Genomic DNA, 22,546 nt, shown 5'->3' with positions numbered 1-22,546 from the left:
TATGACTTTTTCCCACATTTTCTTAAAAAAAAAATTAAACAGCTCCATTTCCGACTACAGGCCGTGTGTGGTATTGCACTTCAGCAACCCCCTTTTGTTGAATACCAGACATAGCAGCCACAGCAGTGCTATACCGAATGAGCTTCATCCCCCCCCCCCACACACAGATCCTTCATTCCCCCCCCCACACACACACACAGACCCTTAATCCCCCCCCCACACACACAGACCCTTCATCCCCCCCCCCCCACAGACCCTTCATCCCCCCCCCCCACACACACACAGACCCTTCATCCCCCCCCACACACACACACACAGACCCTTCATCCCCCCCCCCCACATACACACAGACCCTTCATCCCCCCCCCCCCCCCCCCCCCCACACACACAGACCCTTCATCTCCCTCCCTCCACATTGCTGTTTAGGGGCTTAAAATCACAGAACCCCTTTAAAAGATGTTACATGAAAAATAAACTTTTTGGGAGAATATTGTAGCCAATCACAGGACAGTTGGGAGGGGCTCAAAGAAGCACATTGTACAGTACAGTTGTCACGTGTCAGGCGGTAGTAGTGCACACAGTTATGTGTCAGGCGCTACTAGTTAAACACAGTTATTATATGTCAGGTGATAGTAGTAGTAGTACACAGTTATTATTGGTCAGGCAGTAGTAGTAGTAGTACACAGTTATTATGTGTCAGGCGGTAGTAGTGTGCAGTTATGTGTCAGGCGGTAGTAGTGTGCAGTTATTATGTGTCAGGCGGTAGTAGTAGTAGTACACAGTTATTATGTGTCAGGCGGTAGTAGTAGTAGTACACAGTTATTATGTGTCAGGCGGTAGTAGTGTGCAGTTATTATGTGTCAGGCGGTAGTAGTGTGCAGTTATTATGTGTCAGGCGGTAGTAGTGCACAGTTATTATGTGTCAGGCGGTAGTAGTGTACAGTTATTATGTGTCAGGCGGTAGTAGTACACAGTTATTATGTGTCAGGCGGTAGTAGTGTGCAGTTATTATGTGTCAGGCGGTAGTAGTGTGCAGTTATGTGTCAGGCGGTAGTAGTGTGCAGTTATGTGTCAGGCGGTAGTAGTGTGCAGTTATTATGTGTCAGGCGGTAGTAGTGTGCAGTTATTATGTGTCAGGTGGTAGTAGTGTGCAGTTATGTGTCAGGCGGTAGTAGTGTGCAGTTATTATGTGTCAGGCGGTAGTAGTAGTAGTACACAGTTATTATGTGTCAGGCGGTAGTAGTAGTAGTACACAGTTATGTGTCAGGCGGTAGTAGTGTGCAGTTATTATGTGTCAGGCGGTAGTAGTGTGCAGTTATGTGTCAGCCGGTAGTAGTGTGCAGTTATTATGTGTCAGGCGGTAGTAGTGTGCAGTTATTATGTGTCAGGCGGTAGTAGTGTGCAGTTATTATGTGTCAGGCGGTAGTAGTGTGCAGTTATCATGTGTCAGGCGGTAGTAGTGTGCAGTTATTATGTGTCAGGCGGTAGTAGTGTGCAGTTATTATGTGTCAGGCGGTAGTAGTGTGCACAGTTATGTGTCAGGCGGTAGTAGTGTGCAGTTATTATGTGTCAGGCGGTAGTACTTGTACACAGTTATTATGTGTCAAACGGTAGTAGTGTGCAGTTATCATGTGTCAGGCGGTAGTAGTGTGCAGTTATTATGTGTCAGGCGGTAGTAGTGTGCAGTTATTATGTGTCAGGCGGTAGTAGTAGTAGTACACAGTTATTATGTGTCAGACGGTAGTAGTGTGCACAGTTATGTGTCAGGCGGTAGTAGTGTGCAGTTATTATGTGTCAGGCGGTAGTACTTGTACACAGTTATTATGTGTCAAACGGTAGTAGTGTGCAGTTATTATGTGTCAGGCGGTAGTAGTGTGCAGTTATTATGTGTCAGGCGGTAGTAGTGTACAGTTATTATGTGTCAGGCGGTAGTAGTGGTACACAGTTATTATGTGTCAGGCGGTAATAGCGTGCAGTTATACCTGTAGTAGTAGCAGTGTACACTTCTCATGGTCAGGCCGTAATATTCTGCAGTTATACCTGTAGTAGTAGCAGTGCACACTTCTCATGGTCAGGCAGTAATATTGTGCAGTTATACCTGTAGTAGTAGCAGTGCACACTTCTCATGGTCAGGCAGTAATATTCTGTACAGTTATACCTGTAGTAGTAGCAGTGCACACTTCTCATGGTCAGGCAGTAATATTCTGTACAGTTATACATGTAGTAGTAGCAGTGCACACTTCTCATGGTCAGGCAGTAATATTGGACAGTTATACCTGTAGTAGTAGCAGTGCACACTTCTCATGGTCAGGCAGTAATATTGTGCCCAGTTATAGCTGTAGTAGTAGCAGTGCACACTTCTCATGGTCAGGCAGTAATATTCTGTGCAGTTATACCTGTAGTAGTAGCAGTGCACACTTCTCATGGTCAGGCAGTAATATTCTGTACAGTTATACCTGTAGTAGTAGTAGCAGTGCACACTTCTCATGGTCAGGCAGTAATATTCTGCACAGTTATACCTGTAGTAGTAGCAGTGCACACTTCTCATGGTCAGGCAGTAATATTCTGTACAGTTATACCTGTCGTAGTAGCAGTGCACACTTCTCATGGTCAGGCAGTAATATTGTGCAGTTATACATGTAGTAGTAGCAGCGCACACTTCTCATGGTCAGGCAGTAATATTCTGTACAGTTATACATGTAGCAGTAGTAGCAGCGCACACTTCTCATGGTCAGGCAGTAATATTCTGCAGTTATACCTGTAGTAGTAGCAGTGCACACTTCTCATGGTCAGGCAGTAATATTCTGCAGTTATACCTGTAGTAGTAGCAGTGCACACTTCTCATGGTCAGGCAGTAATATTCTGTACAGTTATACCTGCAGTAGTAGTAGCAGTGCACACTTCTCATGGTCAGGCAGTAATATTGTGCAGTTATACATGTAGTAGTAGCAGTGCACACTTCTCATGGTCAGGCAGTAATATTCTGCACAGTTATACCTGTAGTAGTAGCAGCACACACTTCTCATGGTCAGGCAGTAAAATTGTGCAGTTATACCTGTAGTAGTAGCAGTGCACACTTCTCATGGTCAGGCAGTAATATTGTGCAGTTATACCTGTAGTAGTAGCAGTGCACACTTCTCATGGTCAGGCAGTAAAATTGTGCAGTTATACCTGTAGTAGTAGCGGTGCACACTTCTCATGGTCAGGCAGTAATATTCTGTACAGTTATACCTGTAGTAGTAGCAGTGCACACTTCTCATGGTCAGGCAGTAATATTGTGCAGTTATACATGTAGTAGTAGTAGCAGTGCACACTTCTCATGGTCAGGCAGTAATATTCTGTACAGTTATACATGTAGTAGTAGCAGCGCACACTTCTCATGGTCAGGCAGTAATATTCTGTACAGTTATACCTGTAGTAGTAGCAGTGCACACTTTTCATGGTCAGGCAGTAATATTCTGTACAGTTATACCTGTAGTAGTAGCAGTGCACACTTCTCATGGTCAGGCAGTAATATTGTGCAGTTATACCTGTAGTAGTAGCAGTGCACACTTCCCATGGTCAGGCAGTAATATTCTGCACAGTTATACATGTAGTAGTAGTAGCAGTGCACACTTCTCATGGTCAGGCAGTAATATTCTGAACAGTTATACCTGTAGTAGTAGCAGTGCACACTTCTCATGGTCAGGCAGTAATATTCTGTACAGTTATACCTGCAGTAGTAGCAGTGCACACTTCTCATGGTCAGGCAGTAATATTGTGCAGTTATACATGTAGCAGTAGTAGCAGTGCACACTTCTCATGGTCAGGCAGTAATATTGTGCAGTTATACAAGTAGTAGTAGCAGTGCACACTTCTCATGGTCAGGCAGTAATATTCTGTACAGTTATACATGTAGTAGTAGCAGTGCACACTTCTCATGGTCAGGCAGTAATATTCTGTACAGTTATACGTGTAGTAGTAGCAGTGCACACTTCTCATGGTCAGGCAGTAATATTCTGCAGTTATACATGTAGTAGTAGCAGTGCACACTTCTCATGGTCAGGCAGTAATATTGTGCAGTTATACAAGTAGTAGTAGCAGTGCACACTTCTCATGGTCAGGCAGTAATATTCTGTACAGTTATACATGTAGTAGTAGCAGTGCACACTTCTCATGGTCAGGCAGTAATATTCTGTACAGTTATACGTGTAGTAGTAGCAGTGCACACTTCTCATGGTCAGGCAGTAATATTGTGCAGTTATACATGTAGCAGTAGTAGCAGTGCACACTTTTCATGGTCAGGCAGTAATATTCTGTACAGTTATACCTGTAGTAGTAGCAGTGCACACTTCTCATGGTCAGGCAGTAATATTCTGTACAGTTATACCTGCAGTAGTAGCAGTGCACACTTCTCATGGTCAGGCAGTAATATTGTGCAGTTATACATGTAGCAGTAGTAGCAGTGCACACTTCTCATGGTCAGGCAGTAATATTGTGCAGTTATACAAGTAGTAGTAGCAGTGCACACTTCTCATGGTCAGGCAGTAATATTCTGTACAGTTATACATGTAGTAGTAGCAGTGCACACTTCTCATGGTCAGGCAGTAATATTCTGTACAGTTATACGTGTAGTAGTAGCAGTGCACACTTCTCATGGTCAGGCAGTAATATTCTGCAGTTATACATGTAGCAGTAGTAGCAGTGCACACTTTTCATGGTCAGGCAGTAATATTCTGTACAGTTATACCTGTAGTAGTAGCAGTGCACACTTCTCATGGTCAGACAGTAATATTCTGCAGTTATACCTGTAGTAGTAGCAGTGCACACTTCTCATGGTCAGGCAGTAATATTCTGTACAGTTATACCTGTAGTAGTAGTAGCAGTGCACACTTCTCATGGTCAGGCAGTAATATTCTGCACAGTTATACCTGTAGTAGTAGCAGTGCACACTTCTCATGGTCAGGCAGTAATATTCTGTACAGTTATACCTGCAGTAGTAGCAGCAGTGCACACTTCTCATGATCAGGCAGTAATATTGTGCAGTTACACCTGTAGTAGTAGCAGTGCACACTTCTCATGGTCAGGCAGTGATATTCTGCACAGTTATACCTGTAGTAGTAGCAGTGCACACTTCTCATGGTCAGGCAGTAATATTCTGCACAGTGATACCTGTAGTAGTAACAGTGTACACTTCTCATGGTCAGGCAGTAATATTCTGCTGTTATACCTGTAGTAGTAGCAGTGCACACTTCTCATGGTCAGGCAGTAATATTGTGCAGTTATACCTGTAGTAGTGGCAGTGCACACTTCTCATGGTCAGGCAGTAATATTCTGTACAGTTATACCTGTAGTAGTAGCAGTGCACACTTCTCATGGTCAGGCAGTAATATTCTGCAGTTATACCTGTAGTAGTAGCAGTGCACACTTCTCATGGTCAGGCAGTAATATTGTGCAGTTATACATGTAGCAGTAGTAGCAGTGCACACTTCTCATGGTCAGGCAGTAATATTCTGAACAGTTATACCTGTAGTAGTAGCAGTGCACACTTCTCATGGTCAGGCAGTAATATTGTGCAGTTATACATGTAGTAGTAGCAGTGCACACTTCTCATGGTCAGGCAGTAATATTGTGCAGTTATACCTGTAGTAGTAGCAGTGCACACTTCTCATGGTCAGGCAGTAATATTGTGCAGTTATACATGTAGTAGTAGCAGTGCACACTTCTCATGGTCAGGCAGTAATATTGTGCAGTTATACATGTAGCAGTAGTAGCAGTGCACACTTCTCATGGTCAGGCAGTAATATTGTGCAGTTATACCTGTAGTAGTAGTAGCAGTGCACACTTCTCATGGTCAGGCAGTAATATTGTGCAGTTATACCTGTAGTAGTAGTAGCAGTGCACACTTCTCATGGTCAGGCAGTAATATTCTGTACAGTTATACCTGTAGTAGTAGCAGTGCACACTTCTCATGGTCAGGCAGTAATATTCTGCAGTTACACCTGTAGTAGTAGCAGTGCACACTTCTCATGGTCAGGCAGTAATATTCTGCAGTTATACATGTAGCAGTAGTAGCAGTGCACACTTCTCATGGTCAGACAGTAATATTCTGCAGTTACACCTGTAGTAGTAGCAGTGCACACTTCTCATGGTCAGGCAGTAATATTCTGCAGTTACACCTGTAGTAGTAGCAGTGCACACTTCTCATGGTCAGGCAGTAATATTGTGCAGTTATACATGTAGCAGTAGTAGCAGTGCACACTTCTCATGGTCAGGCAGTAATATTGTGCAGTTATACATGTAGCAGTAGTAGCAGTGCACACTTCTCATGTGTCAGGCAGCAGTAGTGAGCAGAGCATGTCTTTGTGTTTGTACACACTCTCTCCCGGCTGGGCCTTCCCTCCATTGTGCCTGATTGGCTGCTGTGGGTGAGGGAGCTTCTCAGCAGGGTTGTGGGACACACCAATGTCAGCCATTTTTCAATTGTGTTTGCAGCCAGCCGCCTGAGCTCTCACTACCGGGGAAGGTAAGTTTTTATTTGCAAATCCCTGACCCCAAACCGGACACAAAGCTCCACAAACCGACACCCCGGCGCTGCCCCCCTCCCCAGCGCCCCCCAGCTCACTCCCAGCCCCCATACAAACTTTTTAGGGCTGCAAAAGCGGCGAGTGCAGCTGCCCCTTCCCCAGCCTCAGACAAGGAGCTCCTTCCTTCCCAGCTCTCCTCTCACTACCGGGGGCTCCTTCATTCGACAAAATCCCCCCATCCAGCTGCTGCTTCCCCCCCAGACCTGCACTAAGCGCCCCCTGACACCCCACTGTAACAGGTGGGGCTCCCTCCGACCCCTTTACTAGGGGGGAAAGTACCTAAAAACCGTTGCAAAATGCCCCCCTAATGTCCCTGTGCTCCCCAGTTAGTTGTTCACCATCTTGTCTCTCTCTGGTCACCATATTTATTTCCCTGCCATGATAGAAGCAGGGGCCCCCTGTGCCCTTCTCTGTGGGGGCCACTTACCATCAGCAGGGTCCCCTCTTCCCCCCGATCACCCCTCGCCCCTTTTCCCGTGTCCCCGGGGGTGTTTATTTACACGTGGGGCACTTAGTTACATTGTATCCGCTGCAGATTGATACATTGTATCACTTTGGAATGTTCGGCAGCCGCTGCCGACGCTTTGTGTTCGCGGCTTACTTTTCACTCCAGCACCCCGAAGTTTTACGGATTTGCACCCCAATACTGATTGCTGTGTGCTTTATTGGGGGTCATTTATCACCGGCATCACTTAATAGCAACTGGCACTTATCCGATTGGGGGATGGGTGGTGCAAAGTGGCATTGCCCTGTAATTTGCCCTTGTGTGTAGGAGTTGGCAGCATGCATCTGCACCCCATAATAATGTGGGGGCTTTGTCCTTTTACGTGGAGGGGGCATTTATTTTTTTATTGCATTGCTAGATGCTGAGTTAACCCTTTCTGTGACTATGCAGCTGCTGCTCCTGCTTATGGAGGATGCTTATAACTGGGGGGTGCTTGCATTGCACCCATTGGGAGGGGGTGTTATAATAGGGATGGGGGGGGTCATTGCACCCCCTGTATTTTGTGAATGGTAGTAAGATGGGAGGAGATCTCAGCATAGAGCAGCGCCACAGTTTGAAAACCGGTCATGTTAGGTGAATGGGAGAAGTGGAGCAGAGTGGGAGCTGCTGTTATTACAGGCTACTAATTGTTCTGTTTCTGCCCCCTCCCTTTCTTCCTCTGTGCTGCCGGTATGGTGGGGGGGACAGGTCTAGGACTCCTCTGTTCTCTACACCATGGCTCGTACCAAGCAGACAGCCCGTAAATCCACTGGTGGAAAAGCCCCCAGGAAGCAGCTGGCGACCAAGGCTGCAAGGAAGAGTGCGCCCTCTACTGGAGGGGTGAAGAAACCACATCGTTACAGGTAAAAAAAAAATACAAAACTGAAGCTGAGAAGGGGGTGCTGCTGCGCATGCGTGCAGCAAACAGATCAATCCCTGACTGCAGATCATGCTATTAATGTATTTTGCGTTAATTTTGCTGCTTATTGAGCACTTTAAGGTTATTTTTAAGAATAATTAAATTTTTTAAAATTATTTTTAATTAATTTTTTTTTCAGTCCGTGCAAAATGTAAGTGCATTTAGTTGTGCATGTGCAGTCCTGCTGATGGCACTAGTGCATTGATTAAGGTGGCACTGAAGGGTTAAAGGGGGCAAAACTCATCTCTGTACCTGCAAGGGTTGCAGCAGCAGGGTGCAGTTCACAGGCCGATGGGCATCAGTGATGGAGTTTATGGCTGATTTATGGTATTCCAGGTGTTTTTGTTGCTATTTTGGGTGTTTTTAAGGCTTTTTTTAGTGCATGCATTAGACAAAGTTTGGCAATCGGTTTGGTCTTGTAATGTCTCCTGGCCTCGGCTGGAAGGTTGTAGACTGTTACTTGAAGGTTTTGGGGGCGATAAGTTGGGGTGTGGAGCGGGAGGCCGCTGCTATCCCTGCTTTCCTCGGTCCTCTGGTGTTGGCACAGTTCCCACTTTCTCTGGCAGACGCTGGGGGTGCACTTGCACAGAGCGGCCGCTAGAGGCCAGTGGCGTGCCGACAGCTTTCAAGCAGTTCCTGCTTTAACCCCTTGTGTACTGAAGTAAGGTACTTGCTGGCAGCGTAACCTTTAACCCAATTTATTCCAGTGAGGGTTTAACCAATCTGTGATACATTTAAGTGCAGATTTCTTCGTGTTGGAGACGGAAAGAACTCGGGTCATTATGTATATTGAGTGAATTATAATTCTGTCCAAGGTTTACAGCTGGAATGACTAAACGAAAAGTAGATTTTATTACTCGTATGTAAAGTTAACACGAAGATTGATGCATGTAATCACTTGTAACTCAGGATTAGTCAAGGATGTTTCATTTATATCATATATTATACTCCAGAGCTGCACTCACTATTCTGCTGGTGGAGTTACTGTGTACATACATTACTTATCCTGTACTGCTCCTGAGTTGCATCCTGTATTATACTCCAGAGCTGCACTCACCATCCTGCTGGTGGAGTCACTGTGTACATACATTACTGATCCTGTACTGCTCCTGAGTTACATCCTGTATTATACTCCAGAGCTGTACTCACTATTCTGCTGGTGGAGTCACTGTATACATACATTACTTATCCTGTACTGATCCTGAGTTACATCCTGTATTATACTCCAGAGCTGCACTCACTATTCTGCTGCTGGAGTCACTGTGTACATACATTACTTATCCTGTACTGCTCCTGAGTTATATCCTGTATTATACTCCAGAGCTGCACTCACTATTCTGCTGGTGGAGTCACTGTGTACATACATTACTTACCCTGTACTGCTCCTGAGTTACATCCTATATCATACTCCGGAGCTGCACTCACTATTCTGCTAGTAGTCACTGTGTACATACATTACTTATCCTGTACTGATCCTGAGTTACATCCTGTATTATACTCCAGAGCTGCACTCACTATTCTGTGGTGGAGTCACTGTGTACATACATTACTTATCCTGTACTGCTCCTGAGTTGCATCCTGTATTATACCCCAGAGCTGCACTCACTATTCTGCTGGTGGAGTCACTGTGTACATACATTACTTATCCTGTACTGATCCTGAGTTACATCCTGTATTATACTCCAGAGCTGCACTCACTATTCTGCTGGTGGAGTCACTGTGTACATACATTACTTATCCTGTACTGATCCTGAGTTACATCCTGTATTATACTCCAGAGCTGCACTCACTATTCTGCTGGTGAAGTCACTGTATACATACATTACTTATCCTGTACTGATCCTGAGTTTCATCCTGTATTATACTCCAGAGCTGCACTCACTATTCTGCTGGTGGAGTCACTGTGTACATACATTACTTATCCTGTACTGACTTGGGTTACATCTTGTATTATACTCCAGAGCTGCACTCAGTGTTCTGCTGGTGGAGTCAGAATAGTGAGCGCAGCTCTGGAGTATAATGCAGGATAAGTAATGTATGTACACAGTGAGTGTAGCTCATGTTCGTTGATCTAATACGTATGGCGTCTTAATGGCTGTCCGCTTATAGATGTGAGATGGATAATTACATTGATTCTTAGAGTAGCTTACATTTAGCTGACGTTTCTGGCGGTTATAATGGCAGTAAAGGGTCTGTGGTCGCCGGGTGGACACCCCCCCCCCCCCCCCCCCCCCCTTCTTCCACTGTTTACTTAAAGGGGTATTCCTGCCTTTTCTTTTCATGGCCAAGATGGGAAACTGCTGCTATAGTTACCGCCACCCGACTGGTAACCGCAAAAAACAGCCGAGTGTTTCAGCGCTGTTTGCGTATCTCTCATTGAAATAAATGGGAGCTAGGGGAAAAGTAGTTCAGCGCGCTACACCGTTTCTGTAACTCGCGGGGTCATGGCGACCGCGCAGCGGGCTGTTACGCTGTTTCTGTGGCTCCCATTCATTTCCGTGGGGGATACGCTAAAGCGCTCGGCTGTTTCTCACAGGTGGTTAGAAATGGACGGCCATAAAATCTGAGGTGGGAAGACCACTTTTATCTGTAGAAACCACGGGCCTCGTTTATCCAACCTAACTGTAAGACCCTCCATGTCACCCTTAGCAACCAATCAGAGCGCAGCTTTCATTTCTGAAACTGCTGTGGTGAAATCAAAGCTGCGCTCTGATTGGTTGCTAAGGGGAACATGGAGGGTCCTACTGTTAGGTTGGATAAAAAAGGCCCCATGTTTATAGTGTGGACTCCATGAGCCTCATATATCAAAGCTGTCCTGCTCAACCTTACCAACCAATCACAGCGCAGCTTTTACTTTACCACAGCAGATCCAGAAATGAAAGCTGAGCTCTTGTTGCTATGGACAACGAGGACCGGTTTACTTTGGATGCTTTTATTGAAGGCCTACTTCCGGGAGCCCACACTATGGGCCTCCGCTGCGCAGTAAAACCGTTCTTGTAGCCCGTAGCAACCAATCGGAGCTCAGCTTTCAATTTTTCATAGCGGTTTAAGATATAAAAGCTGCACTGTGATTGGTTGCTATGGGCAACAAGGATAAGACTGAGACGGTTTTGATAAATGGGCCCAGTGGGGGTGTCTACTTGGACTGGCAGTTTTAGATGCTGGTCCTAAGTTTAAAAAAAAAAAAAAAAGTGCGCCAATCTTATTCAGAGGGGCTTAGTCTGGCATTTTCAATTCGCCAGACAGAAATTGACACCAGCGGCGTTTATTTAATGACCTTTTTGAGGTGTTCGCTTTAGGAAAGGTGGCAAGTGGGACGTAGAAAGGATAAAAGCGGCAAGTATGGCACGCACCAAAACGTCCAGCTTTTATACAACACCAGACTGATGTCTACCTACCTATGGAGTCGCCGTAAAAGTCGTGAGAAAGCGCCGGCAACTGATGGGCTGAGTGTTGGCAGCCTGAACGCTGCTGCCTTAGGCCTCATGCCCACGGCCGGCTCGGATTCCGCAGCGGAATCAGACCCGGCGTCCCCCAGAGACCCTATACTCACCTCTCCGAATTCGCCACTATACCGGAAGTATCGCCGTCCCTGCGATTTTCTGCATAGAATAGAACCTGCTGCGATTCTTCCCTGTGAGTGGAAAATCGCAGTTGATTTCCGCTCGTGGGCAGGGGAGAATCGTTTACCACAGCATGTCTATGGACGGACGTTGCTGCGGGTGTCTGACCGCGAATTCTGCAGCGAAAATCTGTCCGTGCGCATTGGCGCATGTTCGCATGGGGCAGCAATGCAGCAGAATTCCCGAACAGCCCATTTTAAATATTTCCGTATTCCCTCATTCGCCTGACTGTCCCTGAGAGCGCCTTTCCGGCCTCCGTCATGCTGCTGTGTGTTGGCATATTCGGGGATTTTTACTAAGCTCGGTATTCACAGCACCGGACTTGGGGCTCATTCACACGAACGCATTTGTGCTGCTTATTACGTGTGCAAAATTTGCGCGCTCAATACACATTGACGATGCCCATTGCCCAAATAAGATGACGCCCGTGTGAAGCCGGCCTTAGTATTATGTCCCAGCACACTGGCGCACGGTTCTTCATGCATTAGGCGCAGCGCCATCACCCAGATGCACGCCCGTTCCCAACCAGGTTTACTTTTCTGCCATAAATTGTATATCTGTTGATCTGGGGCAGTCACACCCCCTCCTAACAATCCACGTCTGCTTTCCCAGGAAGTGGTGTAAGCCAGCGCAAAAGGCTAAAGTCGCCAAATTTAGCAACTTTTCGACCCCAGTTTTCTGTCATAAAGCCACCTGCCTTTTTTTATGGAGGGTCACCCCGAAAAAATGTACACTGCGCGGTCTGTGTGTTTGATTTTAAACAACGTGACGCCACGGGTGTCTCAACAGAATGGCGTCCGTCACAGGCGTCCTTCAGATTTAGGTGTCATGAGCGTACAGCTCCAATGTAAGCCACAAACCGGACGGGTCGGTTGTAGATTGTACATGGCGAAATCATGAAGCGCGTAACAGTAGCAGCAATGCGGATGAGATTGTTAACCGTTTATTGACCAGCAAATTTTTTTTTTCTCATCTGCACTTTTTAAGAGCCATAACCTGATAGATATTTTGAACTTTTTTTTTTCTTTACATTTTTTGTCAACATAGCCATGTGGACAGCTTGTTGTTTTGTTGGGTGAGTTGTTGTGGTTTCTAATAGTTCTATTCAATGTACCTCATAATATATTGAAAATGCAAAAAAAAAAATTGTAAGTGGGGTAAAATGGAAAAACTCCACAACTGCGCCATTGTTTGATTTTTTTTTTGGGGGGGGGGTTGACTTTAAGGCCTCCTTCCCACGAGCGTGACGGGGTCCGCCGCGTAATATTACGCAGTGAAGCCCGTCACGGCGCCCCCCAGAGCCCCTATACTTACCTGCGGGAGATAGCGTGAAATCGCTTCCCCGCCCACCACCGCCGCGTCACCGCCCACCACCGCCGCGTCACCGAGCGTGTCACGTGACGCGGCCGGCCGTGTCACGTGACGCGGCCGGCCGCGTCATTTGGCGTCAGATGACACGCGGCGGTGGGCGGGAAAGCGTTTTTTCACGCTATCTCCCGCTGGTTACAGCGGGAGATAGCGTGAACGGACGGCTTCCATTGACTGCAATGGAAGCCGTCAGTGCGTACAGCCCGTCCTCACCCGCAGAAAATAGAGCATGCTGCGGGTGAGGACGGGAGAAATCGCGGTGCGTAATTCCGCGCTGGAATTACGCATCGTGAGCATTGTGCTATTAGGTTCAATAGAACCTAATAGCTGCGGGCAACGCAGCGGATTTTCGCCGCGAATTACGCGGCGGAAATCCGTTCGTGGGAAGGAGGCCTAAAGCTTACACAGTGCTGCTAAAATGTTATTTGCATTTTTTTTTTTTTTTTTGTTACCATGTTTCCTTGAAATATAAGCCCTCTCCAAAAAATAAGCCCTAGCCACACTACATGAGAAAAATAATACTCACCCCGCAGGCGGTGTCCGGGTCCCTATCGTTGCTCTCCAGGCGCTGTGGCAGACTTCCCTATAGTCCTTAGCGGTGACGGAGCATTCTCTTCCTGGTAACGTGGGTTGAATACCCCGCCTCCAGCAAGAGATTGCAATAATTGGCTCAGGACCTTAGCCAATCACAGCCATTCAATGTCGTCATTCACTGAATGGCTGTTATTGGCTCATGAACTGTTGGCTGTGATTGGCTGAGGCTGCGATACTGAGCAAATCACAGCATTCTCTTGCTGGAGGCGGAGTATTCAACCCACGTTACCTGGAAGAGAATGAGGATGACAAAGAAGAACGTCGGCGCGCCTGGAGAGCAGTGAGGGGGACCGCGATGCTGCCTTCTAGGTAAGTATTAAGCCACTCCCTGAAAATAAGACACTGTGCCTTTTTAGGGGGAAAACATTTAAATAAGGCAGTGTCTTAGTTTCAGGGAAACACGATAATTAGTTTTAAAAATAATTAAAATCAATTTTGTACTTTTTTTTTATTCACAGTAAATAGGCCGCCATTCATAGTTAAACGACTGCCTGTTTACGCGGGCCGATTCTACATGAAGAAACTGAGAAGTGGACACATTTTTGTTCAGTCGGGGCATGCCTTTACACTGAACGATAATTGGTCAGGTTCTCACTGGATGCAGAACGATTTTTGGGGCTGTGGTTGGTGTTGACTGTGGCACCCCTTAGATGCCACGGTAAACACTGACTGGGGCATCCAAGCAGTGTAACGGCTGTGATTTGAGCTACCTCCAGGTTATGAGCGCTCCTCATGTACCGCCCGCTTTGTATTTTTGGTGGGTGGTCATTAACACGTTAAGCAAATCTCTTCCATACAGTAAAGAAAAAATCTGCGCATGTTCCCTGCGGTGAATATTTTAAAATCCGCAGCATGTAAATTAGCGCTGACCGTTTTCACTGTATCTTCCGCTTTTTGCAACACACTGGATCAAATCTGCGGCCATTGGGTCCAAGTTCTGCAATAAAAACGAGCACTGTTTGGTGTAATGTCTGCCGCCGTGGAAGCTCGCGCGGTCTCCTTAATATTTCTCATTCCACTTTAATCACTTCTGTTTTTATGTTCATTACGGAACTCTGAAGCAGAATTTCTGCCACTGATTTTGCAGCAGTTTTGAGACGGATTTTCCACAGATTCACCGTGGAATTTACCACACTCACTGAAAGATTGTCCGATTTGCAAAGTATGGATGGCCGATCCTCAGGATAAGTCATCAGTAGTAGATTGGGGAGAGGGAGGGGGGGGGGGGGGGGTTGTTGCCCAGGCCCAATGGTGATCACCTGTTCACCGGGCTGGTGCACTCTTGTACTGAACTGAATTCTGCAGTAAGCGGACAGCTCTGTTCTTACTGTAGTGGCCAGGCCTCGTATTGCAGGCATTGAAATGAATAGAAACATTGCCTGCAATACCAAGCTTGGCCACTGCAGTGGGAACGGAGCTGTATACTTCCTGTAGATATCGGCTCAGTTCACAAGCATGCTGGCGTGGAAAGCAGCTGATCGAGGAGGGTCTCAGCAGATCCCCCTCCAATCTACTAATGATGACTAATCCTAAGGATAGGCCATACACTGTTTGCAGTTGGACAGCTACTTTAATTCTGAATGTTCTAGTTTACTGATAGTTAGTAGAGAACTTGAAGTGCAAAAGAATTGAAACACATTTATAGTAGAGACTTAAATGCTGCAAAGTTGGCAGCACTCTCTCCCTCCACCAGTTTCTTTTCCCTACAAACCAACCTAATGGATCCTGTTCGTGATGCCATTTGCTGCGCGGTGCTGTGGACGTCCTTGTATGAGCTGCTTCTCGCCTCACAATATGCGGTGATTTCACATAGACTTCCTTCTTGTCTTTCAGGCCGGGTACTGTGGCTCTTCGTGAGATCAGACGTTACCAAAAGTCCACTGAGTTGCTGATTCGCAAACTCCCCTTCCAGCGTCTGGTTCGTGAAATTGCTCAGGACTTCAAAACAGACTTGCGCTTCCAGAGCGCTGCTATTGGTGCTTTGCAGGTAACTTTCTGAATGTGACCCTTATTTTATTTTTATTGTTTTTTTTATTTGCTGGTTGAAAATGTTTTTATCTTGTAGTGACCCGGAGTTACATCCAGCATTATCCTCCAGAGCTGCACATCCCATGTTCTGTCTCTCGGCTCTCTTGGCCACCCTGATTATAGTAATCGGGGGTGATCGGGAGGATAGAAGTAGCCAATCGCCTTGCACTATAGTGTTGTTTTTTCATAGTTCCCATTGATAGTCCATCAGCAGGATAAGCATCAATCATAAATCCCTGGGGATCTGCCACCAGGACCCCACGCCAGTTGGCTGTTTGCTGGGTCGCTGTGTTCACACAATGGAGCTGATTTTTGCAGGAAGCCGCCCGTTATCACTGCAGCAGCCGGGCTTTGTATTACAATTTAAGTGCTTGCAATACCAAGCCTGACCACTGCAGTGATAATGGCGCTGTCTGCTACCTGCAGTAACCCGCTCTCTGCACAAGCACACAGGCCCAACTGATTGGCGGGGGTCCTTGACAGCAGATCCCCCACCGATCTACTATTGACGACCTATCCTGCTGATGGGCCATCAATAGTTTACAAGTGGACAACCTTTCAATAGAAATTTCAGGCCTTACCTGGCATTAATATAAAGCTTGCAATTAAAAAGTAAGGGGCCCTGAGCCAGAGCAGAAAGCTGCCAGTGATTCACATGCAGTACAGCATTTGTCCTGTAGTGGCCGCTGCCATCAGTCAAACTGAGTTGTTTGTGCGGGTTCTTGGGAGCCGGATCCTCGGCGACTGCTAAAACGGCCCCTTTGTTACTATATCTGCGCTCCGGCATCCAGGGAACGTCTTTGCTGTTACTTTAACAGTATTGTTGACTGGTGCTCGGCGCCTCCTACAGTAATAGCCGAGTGTGCTGCTTACATCAGACTTGTAGATTAGCGGCCGCCCTGCAGATTTATCGTATTGGAACCGTTCTTTAGTTTGGATTTTATTAAAATAGCCCGTAGCTCTTTTCTGTAATATAAAATCCGCGTCCGTGCGTTGTGCAGTGCGGCGCGCAGCCGATTGATATTCAAGAAGCTACTTCATTCCTGTCGCTGTAGGTTGGACGGACATAAGACCATTCCTTTAATTGTAGCAAACATTTTTTTATGTGTGTGTATATATATTTGGTCTTAACACCCACCAAACCAAAAAGTAGCGCTCCGGTTTCAGGACAAAATCCTGGGGAGGGGGGTTTACCTGCTGCTGTTCTCTGCTGCTCCCCCTCCATTTTCAGGTCCTGGTTTTGGTTTTCCAACATGGCCGTCCAACCTTCAGACTACCTAATTTCCCCTCCACCCCCCCATGCATACTTTCAATGTACTATATCTGCTGTCTGATTGGCCAGAGCAGGTCATGTGATCAGCACTAGCCAATCAGAGTGCATTAGGTAGTTAGAAAATTGTGTAGCCATCTTGGACTGCCTGGAACTGGTGGATTGGAAGGGTGGCAAAAAAACTGCAAGTGATATACCCCGGGGCACAATGTTGTCCCTAAGCGTGTGGCTTGCTTTAATGGAATAGGAGAAGTGGACAAATGGTAATTTGTAAGTGCACCATGAAACTACATAGGTTTATGTTCTGTTACCATGGAAACAAATAGGGAAGCGTCAAAGCTGTAGATACAAAACGGTAGGAGAAATCGAGTTTAGCAAAATTGTGCAGGTAGTGTTATAAATTTGGCCCATTTGGCACTTTTTTCCCCTCTTTTCCATATGTCCTCTTATGATTGCTGTACGCCTCAAAGTATTGACGGCCATCTATGACAATCGTTGACTATCATTAACTGCTGCTGTATGTCGCTAGGTGGCATTGTGGTCTTTGTCACATGACCAAGGTCACTTTGTAGCCTGAGTCGTCTTACTGGGGAAAGTGTCCGCCCACTCAAATTCCCTGCAGCATCCACTACTGGTGAAAGGCAGAATTACATGGTGGTCACATATTTATGGATGATTTTGCCAAGCGGTCTTTCCTATTTAGAATGTAGAGGGGAGTGGGGATCCCATGTTGACCCCCTATATGACATCCATTGGAGTTTTATGCAAGTGGTTCCTTTCTGTAGCTACAACGCAGTTTACGTGTATTTTCAGGTAGAAGATGATTCTTATTCAGTGCGCTGTCTCTTTAATTATCCATGAGCCGAGACGCTCCTCCGTTCCGTCCGCTGACGACAGCCATTCAACAGAATAATTGGTTTTAAATTTATTCCCGTACAGAACAGATGAGCGTAATAATGAAAATAATTACACCCCTCTTCTGTTTTTTTTTGTGAGCCGATAATTGGATGCGAGAATGAAGTGCGTTGTTTACTTGCCAATTAAACTGATCTATTCTTCTGGGTCAGGCTAATAGTTAACTGTTTGCGATAAGAACACTATTGTAGAGAACCGTCGTTGGCACTGCCAGAGTTTTCCTCTAGGGGGCACCTTGCTTCTACTTTTAGATCTATGCTGTCTCTTGGCGCAATTTACATTTTCGAGTTTAAATCGTGACGGTGAAACACTTAAGTGAGACTCTTGACTGCGGCTCGATCAAAGTTGGGGTGCCTGGTCTCCAATCCTAAAAAATCAATCCCCACCACACTGCTGTATGGTAACTTGACTGCAATTACATCTGGCACCGCCATGGGGTTTGCCATAAGGGCAGCGCTAGAATTTTCTAGAGCTTTATTCGGTTGCAGTACGACTTCATTTTTTAGGACAGTTTTCAGCTCCACGAACACCTGTAACGTACCATTAGGCTTTGTTCACATGGTGGATTTCATTGTAGATTTGATATGGGGTCCATGTGGATCCTGCATCAAATCTGCATTCTGAAAATGAACCATTGATTCTGTTGGAGATCCATGCTGATGCAGCGTCCGAGGAGTGGGCCCACAGAAGAGGAGACAGCGGGGTAGAGAAAGGCCTTGTCACGGGGCTCTACCATCTCCTTCCCTGGGGGTAGCTCGGGACCCGCCAAGTAACTATTGGGGGAGATCACATAGATCAGTTGTCACACGTGACGCCACTGTTCCCTTTTCCATTGCGGATCCCTTGAATAAAAAATGTAGCCCACACAGAATAATTGTTTCTGAACAAAAAGTCCCGGCAACTTTATTTTTTTTTTTTTGGTCTTACAAAAGGGGTGAGAGCGGCACAGAAAGCTGAGAATCTTTGAACCAGTTGAACTTAATTCAAAATTTGCCCTTTCTCCACGCCTTTGACCCCTGGTAAATTGCTATGGAAAGCGCCGGCACCTGTCCACGAGCAGAGAATCATTGCGATTCTCCGCTCGCGGCGGGCAATTCGCAGCATGCTGCGAATTGCCCCGATTCTCCGTGGTCAGCCGGCCTATTAGATAGGGCTGACCGGCGGAGCTTCACTGCGGGATACCGCATCGCCCGTTGACAGCCGGCCTTGGGAAGAACAAGCGTTTTTGAAGATTTATTGCTGTTGTGTTTTTTTCTTTTTTTCTGCACTATTTTCTTGCAGCACACAGTGGCACGGCCAGATATTAGTGGGAGGTCAGTAGGAAATCAGGAAATCTTAGATAAAAATATTTACTTTTTTTTTTCTCTTTTGATAAATGCAATGTGTGTGCAGATACATTATTCGTTAGGATGTCCCAATTTTATATTCGCCAGTCGTGGTAGAAAACTGCGATGGCAATAAACGCCTTTAACCCTTTCCAATCCAATTTTGGATTCAGGGTTTCCTAAAAGGCTTTCTCTTTTTGCCGTTATACAACGATGCCATCTGCTGGCTAACGCCAGTTTGTGCGCGCCAGAGAGGCTCCGACAGGGAGTGTCTGGCAATAGACGGTAAGAATACCCTGTCGGACGTCTTCTGACATTGGAGCTGTACAGGCTTTAATCAGAATGTAGGAAGACGTCAGTCAGTGGATTGGAAAGGGTTAAAAAAAGCCATAGTCTAGAGCTTTTTACGTTGCTGTATATTAATGCTTTGTGTCGTTTTCTGATTCGCCTGACTGATGTTTTTTATGTCTCCTTCTATCTTGTAGGAGGCCAGCGAGGCCTACCTGGTCGGACTGTTTGAAGACACCAACTTGTGTGCTATCCACGCCAAACGTGTCACAATTATGCCAAAAGACATCCAGCTAGCACGCCGCATACGCGGAGAGCGCGCTTAAAAAGAAGAAAAAAAAAAATTCCTATCTTGTCATCTTCAAACCCGAAAAAAAAAAAAGGAAATAAATCTCTTCTTCCTTGTAATTGGTAGTTTGAGCGTTTTAGATATATATTTTTTTTTCTCCATGGGGTTAAAAAGGTACCTAAATATATGGTTGTGAATGGAAATGTAGGGGACAGGTTCAGGTGTGCGCAAACTTCTTCCATTTCTTTTATTTTTATCATTTGTGTGTGACTTTTTTGTTTTTATTTCTCCTTGAAGGCGGGTGACATCCTCCATTTCTAGTGTCTCCGTCACCTTCACACCACCGAGGCGGCCATTTTATAGGCTGAATTCCTATTCAGCCTGAAATTCAATAAGAACCTGGTTTAACCTCGGAGACGTCGGGCGCCATGATGTGCCTCGCGCCTCCGTGGCATCTCTAGTTCTTACTGAAGTGGATTTGTTTCATAAACACTGGTGCTGCCCTCCGTAAATTGGCTGCTTCCTCTTTTTCAGCCAACAAAATGGCCGCCTCCGTTGTGTAGGGATGCCGGGCACATTTTCTATATACTGTTAACAACTACGTTGAGTGGGTTAATGACGTAAAACATGTCGACTTTATAAGAAAAATTATAAACAAAGCGGTTAGTTTTGGTTTCTTCTGCACAATGCCAGCATTTGGAGTTTTTGATTCTTTTTCTTTTTTTTTTTTTTTCCTTTTTGAAGTAAATTTTTATTGATGGCGACATAAGTGTTTGTAGCATTTTTACCATGTAGTAAAATTCCATCCATTCACTCTCCTTTTTTCCTTATTTTATTTTTCGTTTCCGACGGAGTCGTCCGACATTCAGCTACATGTTTTTAATGTTGTTGTCTGTCTTCTGTGCTGTCCTGTAAGTTTGCTATTAAAATACATTAAACAACCTTTTGCTTTGGGGAATTTTTTTTACAACCTGGCGCCTTGCTAGTAGATGGATAGCCAGGGCTGCTTTAGCTGTAGAGACACTAGTGCGTCTGCGCTGGCCCTCGTGGTAGCGGCACCAGTTTTCACTGTATCCCTGTTCTCAGGACGTGGCTAAAGTATAAAAAAAATTCGTGAAAATTATTACCGCCCCCGCAGCAATTTACGAGGAGCTCTAGTCGTTCTGCAGGATTAGGACACTACAGTTTTGGACAAGCAGAGCGTGTTCTACTTCAATAGCTCTAGCTCCGGTTCTACCCTGTTTCCCTGAAAATAAGCCCTAGCTGCATTACATTAAAAAAAGGCCATACATTACCTAGCAGGTTTGGTTTACGTCTAGAGATGAGCGAACCTACTCGTTTAGGGCGTTTTTACACTCGAGCACCTCTTTTTCCGAGTAACTGACTACTCGGACTAAAAGATTCGGGGGGGGGGGGGCAGCTCCCCACTGCTACACCCCCGCTACGCCACGCCCCCCCCCCCACCCGAATCTTTTCGTCCGAGTAGTCAGTTACTCGGAAAAAGCGGTGCTCGAGTGCGAAAATGCTCTAAACGGGTAGGTTCGTTCATCTCTACTCATGTCCCTACTGCTGCTCCCTGGAGCTCCAGCAGGCTTCCAGCAGTCCTCGGCCACAGAAAATCGCTTCTTTGGTTCATCAAGCGCTGCATTGATTGGCTTAGTTAACGCTTGAGAACCAATCAAAGCCATCACTTCCTGGAGGCGGGATTTCTGAGTTAGTGAATTAATGCCGCAGCTCAGCCAATTCATAAATCTCGCCTTCACAACGCGATGGCTGTGATTGGCTGAGCAGCGCTCATTGCTGGGGCTACTGTGGGTGTGACTATTATTGCTGGGGCTACTGTAGGGGTCACTATCATTACTGGGGCTTTTGTGGGCTGTCACTATTATTGCTCTGCCTACTGTGGGGGTCACTATTTTATAGCAATGATAGTGACACCCACAGTTGTTCCAGCAATGATAGTGACACCCACAGTTGTTCCAGCAATGATAGTGACACCCACAGTTGTTCCAGCAATGATAGTGACACCCACAGTTGTTCCAGCAATGATAGTGACACCCACAGTTGTTCCAGCAATGATAGTGACACCCACAGTTGTTCCAGCAATGATAGTGACCCCCACAGTAGCCACAGCAATGATAGTGACACCCACAGTCACTATTATTGTTGGGGCTAGTGTGGGGGTCACTATTATTGTTGGGGCTAGTGTGGGGGTCACTATTATTGTTGGGGCTAGTGTGGGGGTCACTATTATTGTTGGGGTCACTATTATTGTTGGGGCTAGTGTGGGGGTCACTATTATTGTTGGGGCTAGTGTGGGGGTCACTATTATTGTTGGGGCTAGTGTGGGGGTCACTATTATTGTTGGGGCTAGTGTGGGGGTCACTATTATTGTTGGGGCTAGTGTGGGGGTCACTATTGTTGTTGGGGCTAGTGTGGGGGTCACTATTGTTGTTGGGGCTAGTGTGGGGGTCACCATTGTTGTTGGGGCTAGTGTGGGGGTCACCATTTTTGCTGGGGCTAGTGTGGGGGTCACCATTATTGCTGGGGCTAGTGTGGGGGTCACCATTATTGCTGGGGCTAGTGTGGGGGTCACTATTATTGCTGGGGCTAGTGTGGGGGTCACTATTATTGCTGGGGCTAGTGTGGGGGTCACTTATCATTGCTGGGCCTACTGTGAGGCGGCACTATTGCTGCAGCTACTGTGGGTTCACTATCGTAGCAATGATGACCCCCATAGTTTCAGCAATGATAGTGACCCCCACAGTAGCCCCAGCAATAATGGTGCCCCTCACAGTGACCCCCCCCCCCCAGTAGTCCCAGCAATGGCTACAAAATGATTACTGGCGGGAAGCTGCGGCACCTCATCCGGTAATC

General features: G+C 46.3%; 1 protein-coding gene across 1 annotated transcript; it reads left to right on the top strand.

The window, feature by feature from the left end:
• Window positions 1-6,387: 6,387 nt before the first annotated feature.
• On the top strand, window positions 6,388-20,611 carry H3-3A (H3.3 histone A). Its single transcript, XM_066595147.1, has 4 exons — window positions 6,388-6,505; window positions 7,759-7,913; window positions 15,388-15,541; window positions 19,578-20,611. Exons 2-4 carry the CDS (start codon window positions 7,786-7,788, stop codon window positions 19,704-19,706), a joined length of 411 nt encoding a protein of 136 aa, XP_066451244.1. The 5' UTR covers window positions 6,388-6,505; window positions 7,759-7,785; the 3' UTR covers window positions 19,707-20,611.
• The last annotated feature ends 1,935 nt before the right edge of the window (window positions 20,612-22,546 follow it).

The sequence above is a fragment of the Eleutherodactylus coqui genome, chromosome 3 (genome assembly GCF_035609145.1).
Source record: "Eleutherodactylus coqui strain aEleCoq1 chromosome 3, aEleCoq1.hap1, whole genome shotgun sequence".
In the NCBI taxonomy this organism is placed as follows: Eukaryota; Metazoa; Chordata; class Amphibia; order Anura; family Eleutherodactylidae; genus Eleutherodactylus; species Eleutherodactylus coqui.
Note: the sequence above shows the minus strand (reverse complement) of the source record. Positions and strands in the feature narration are given on the sequence as shown.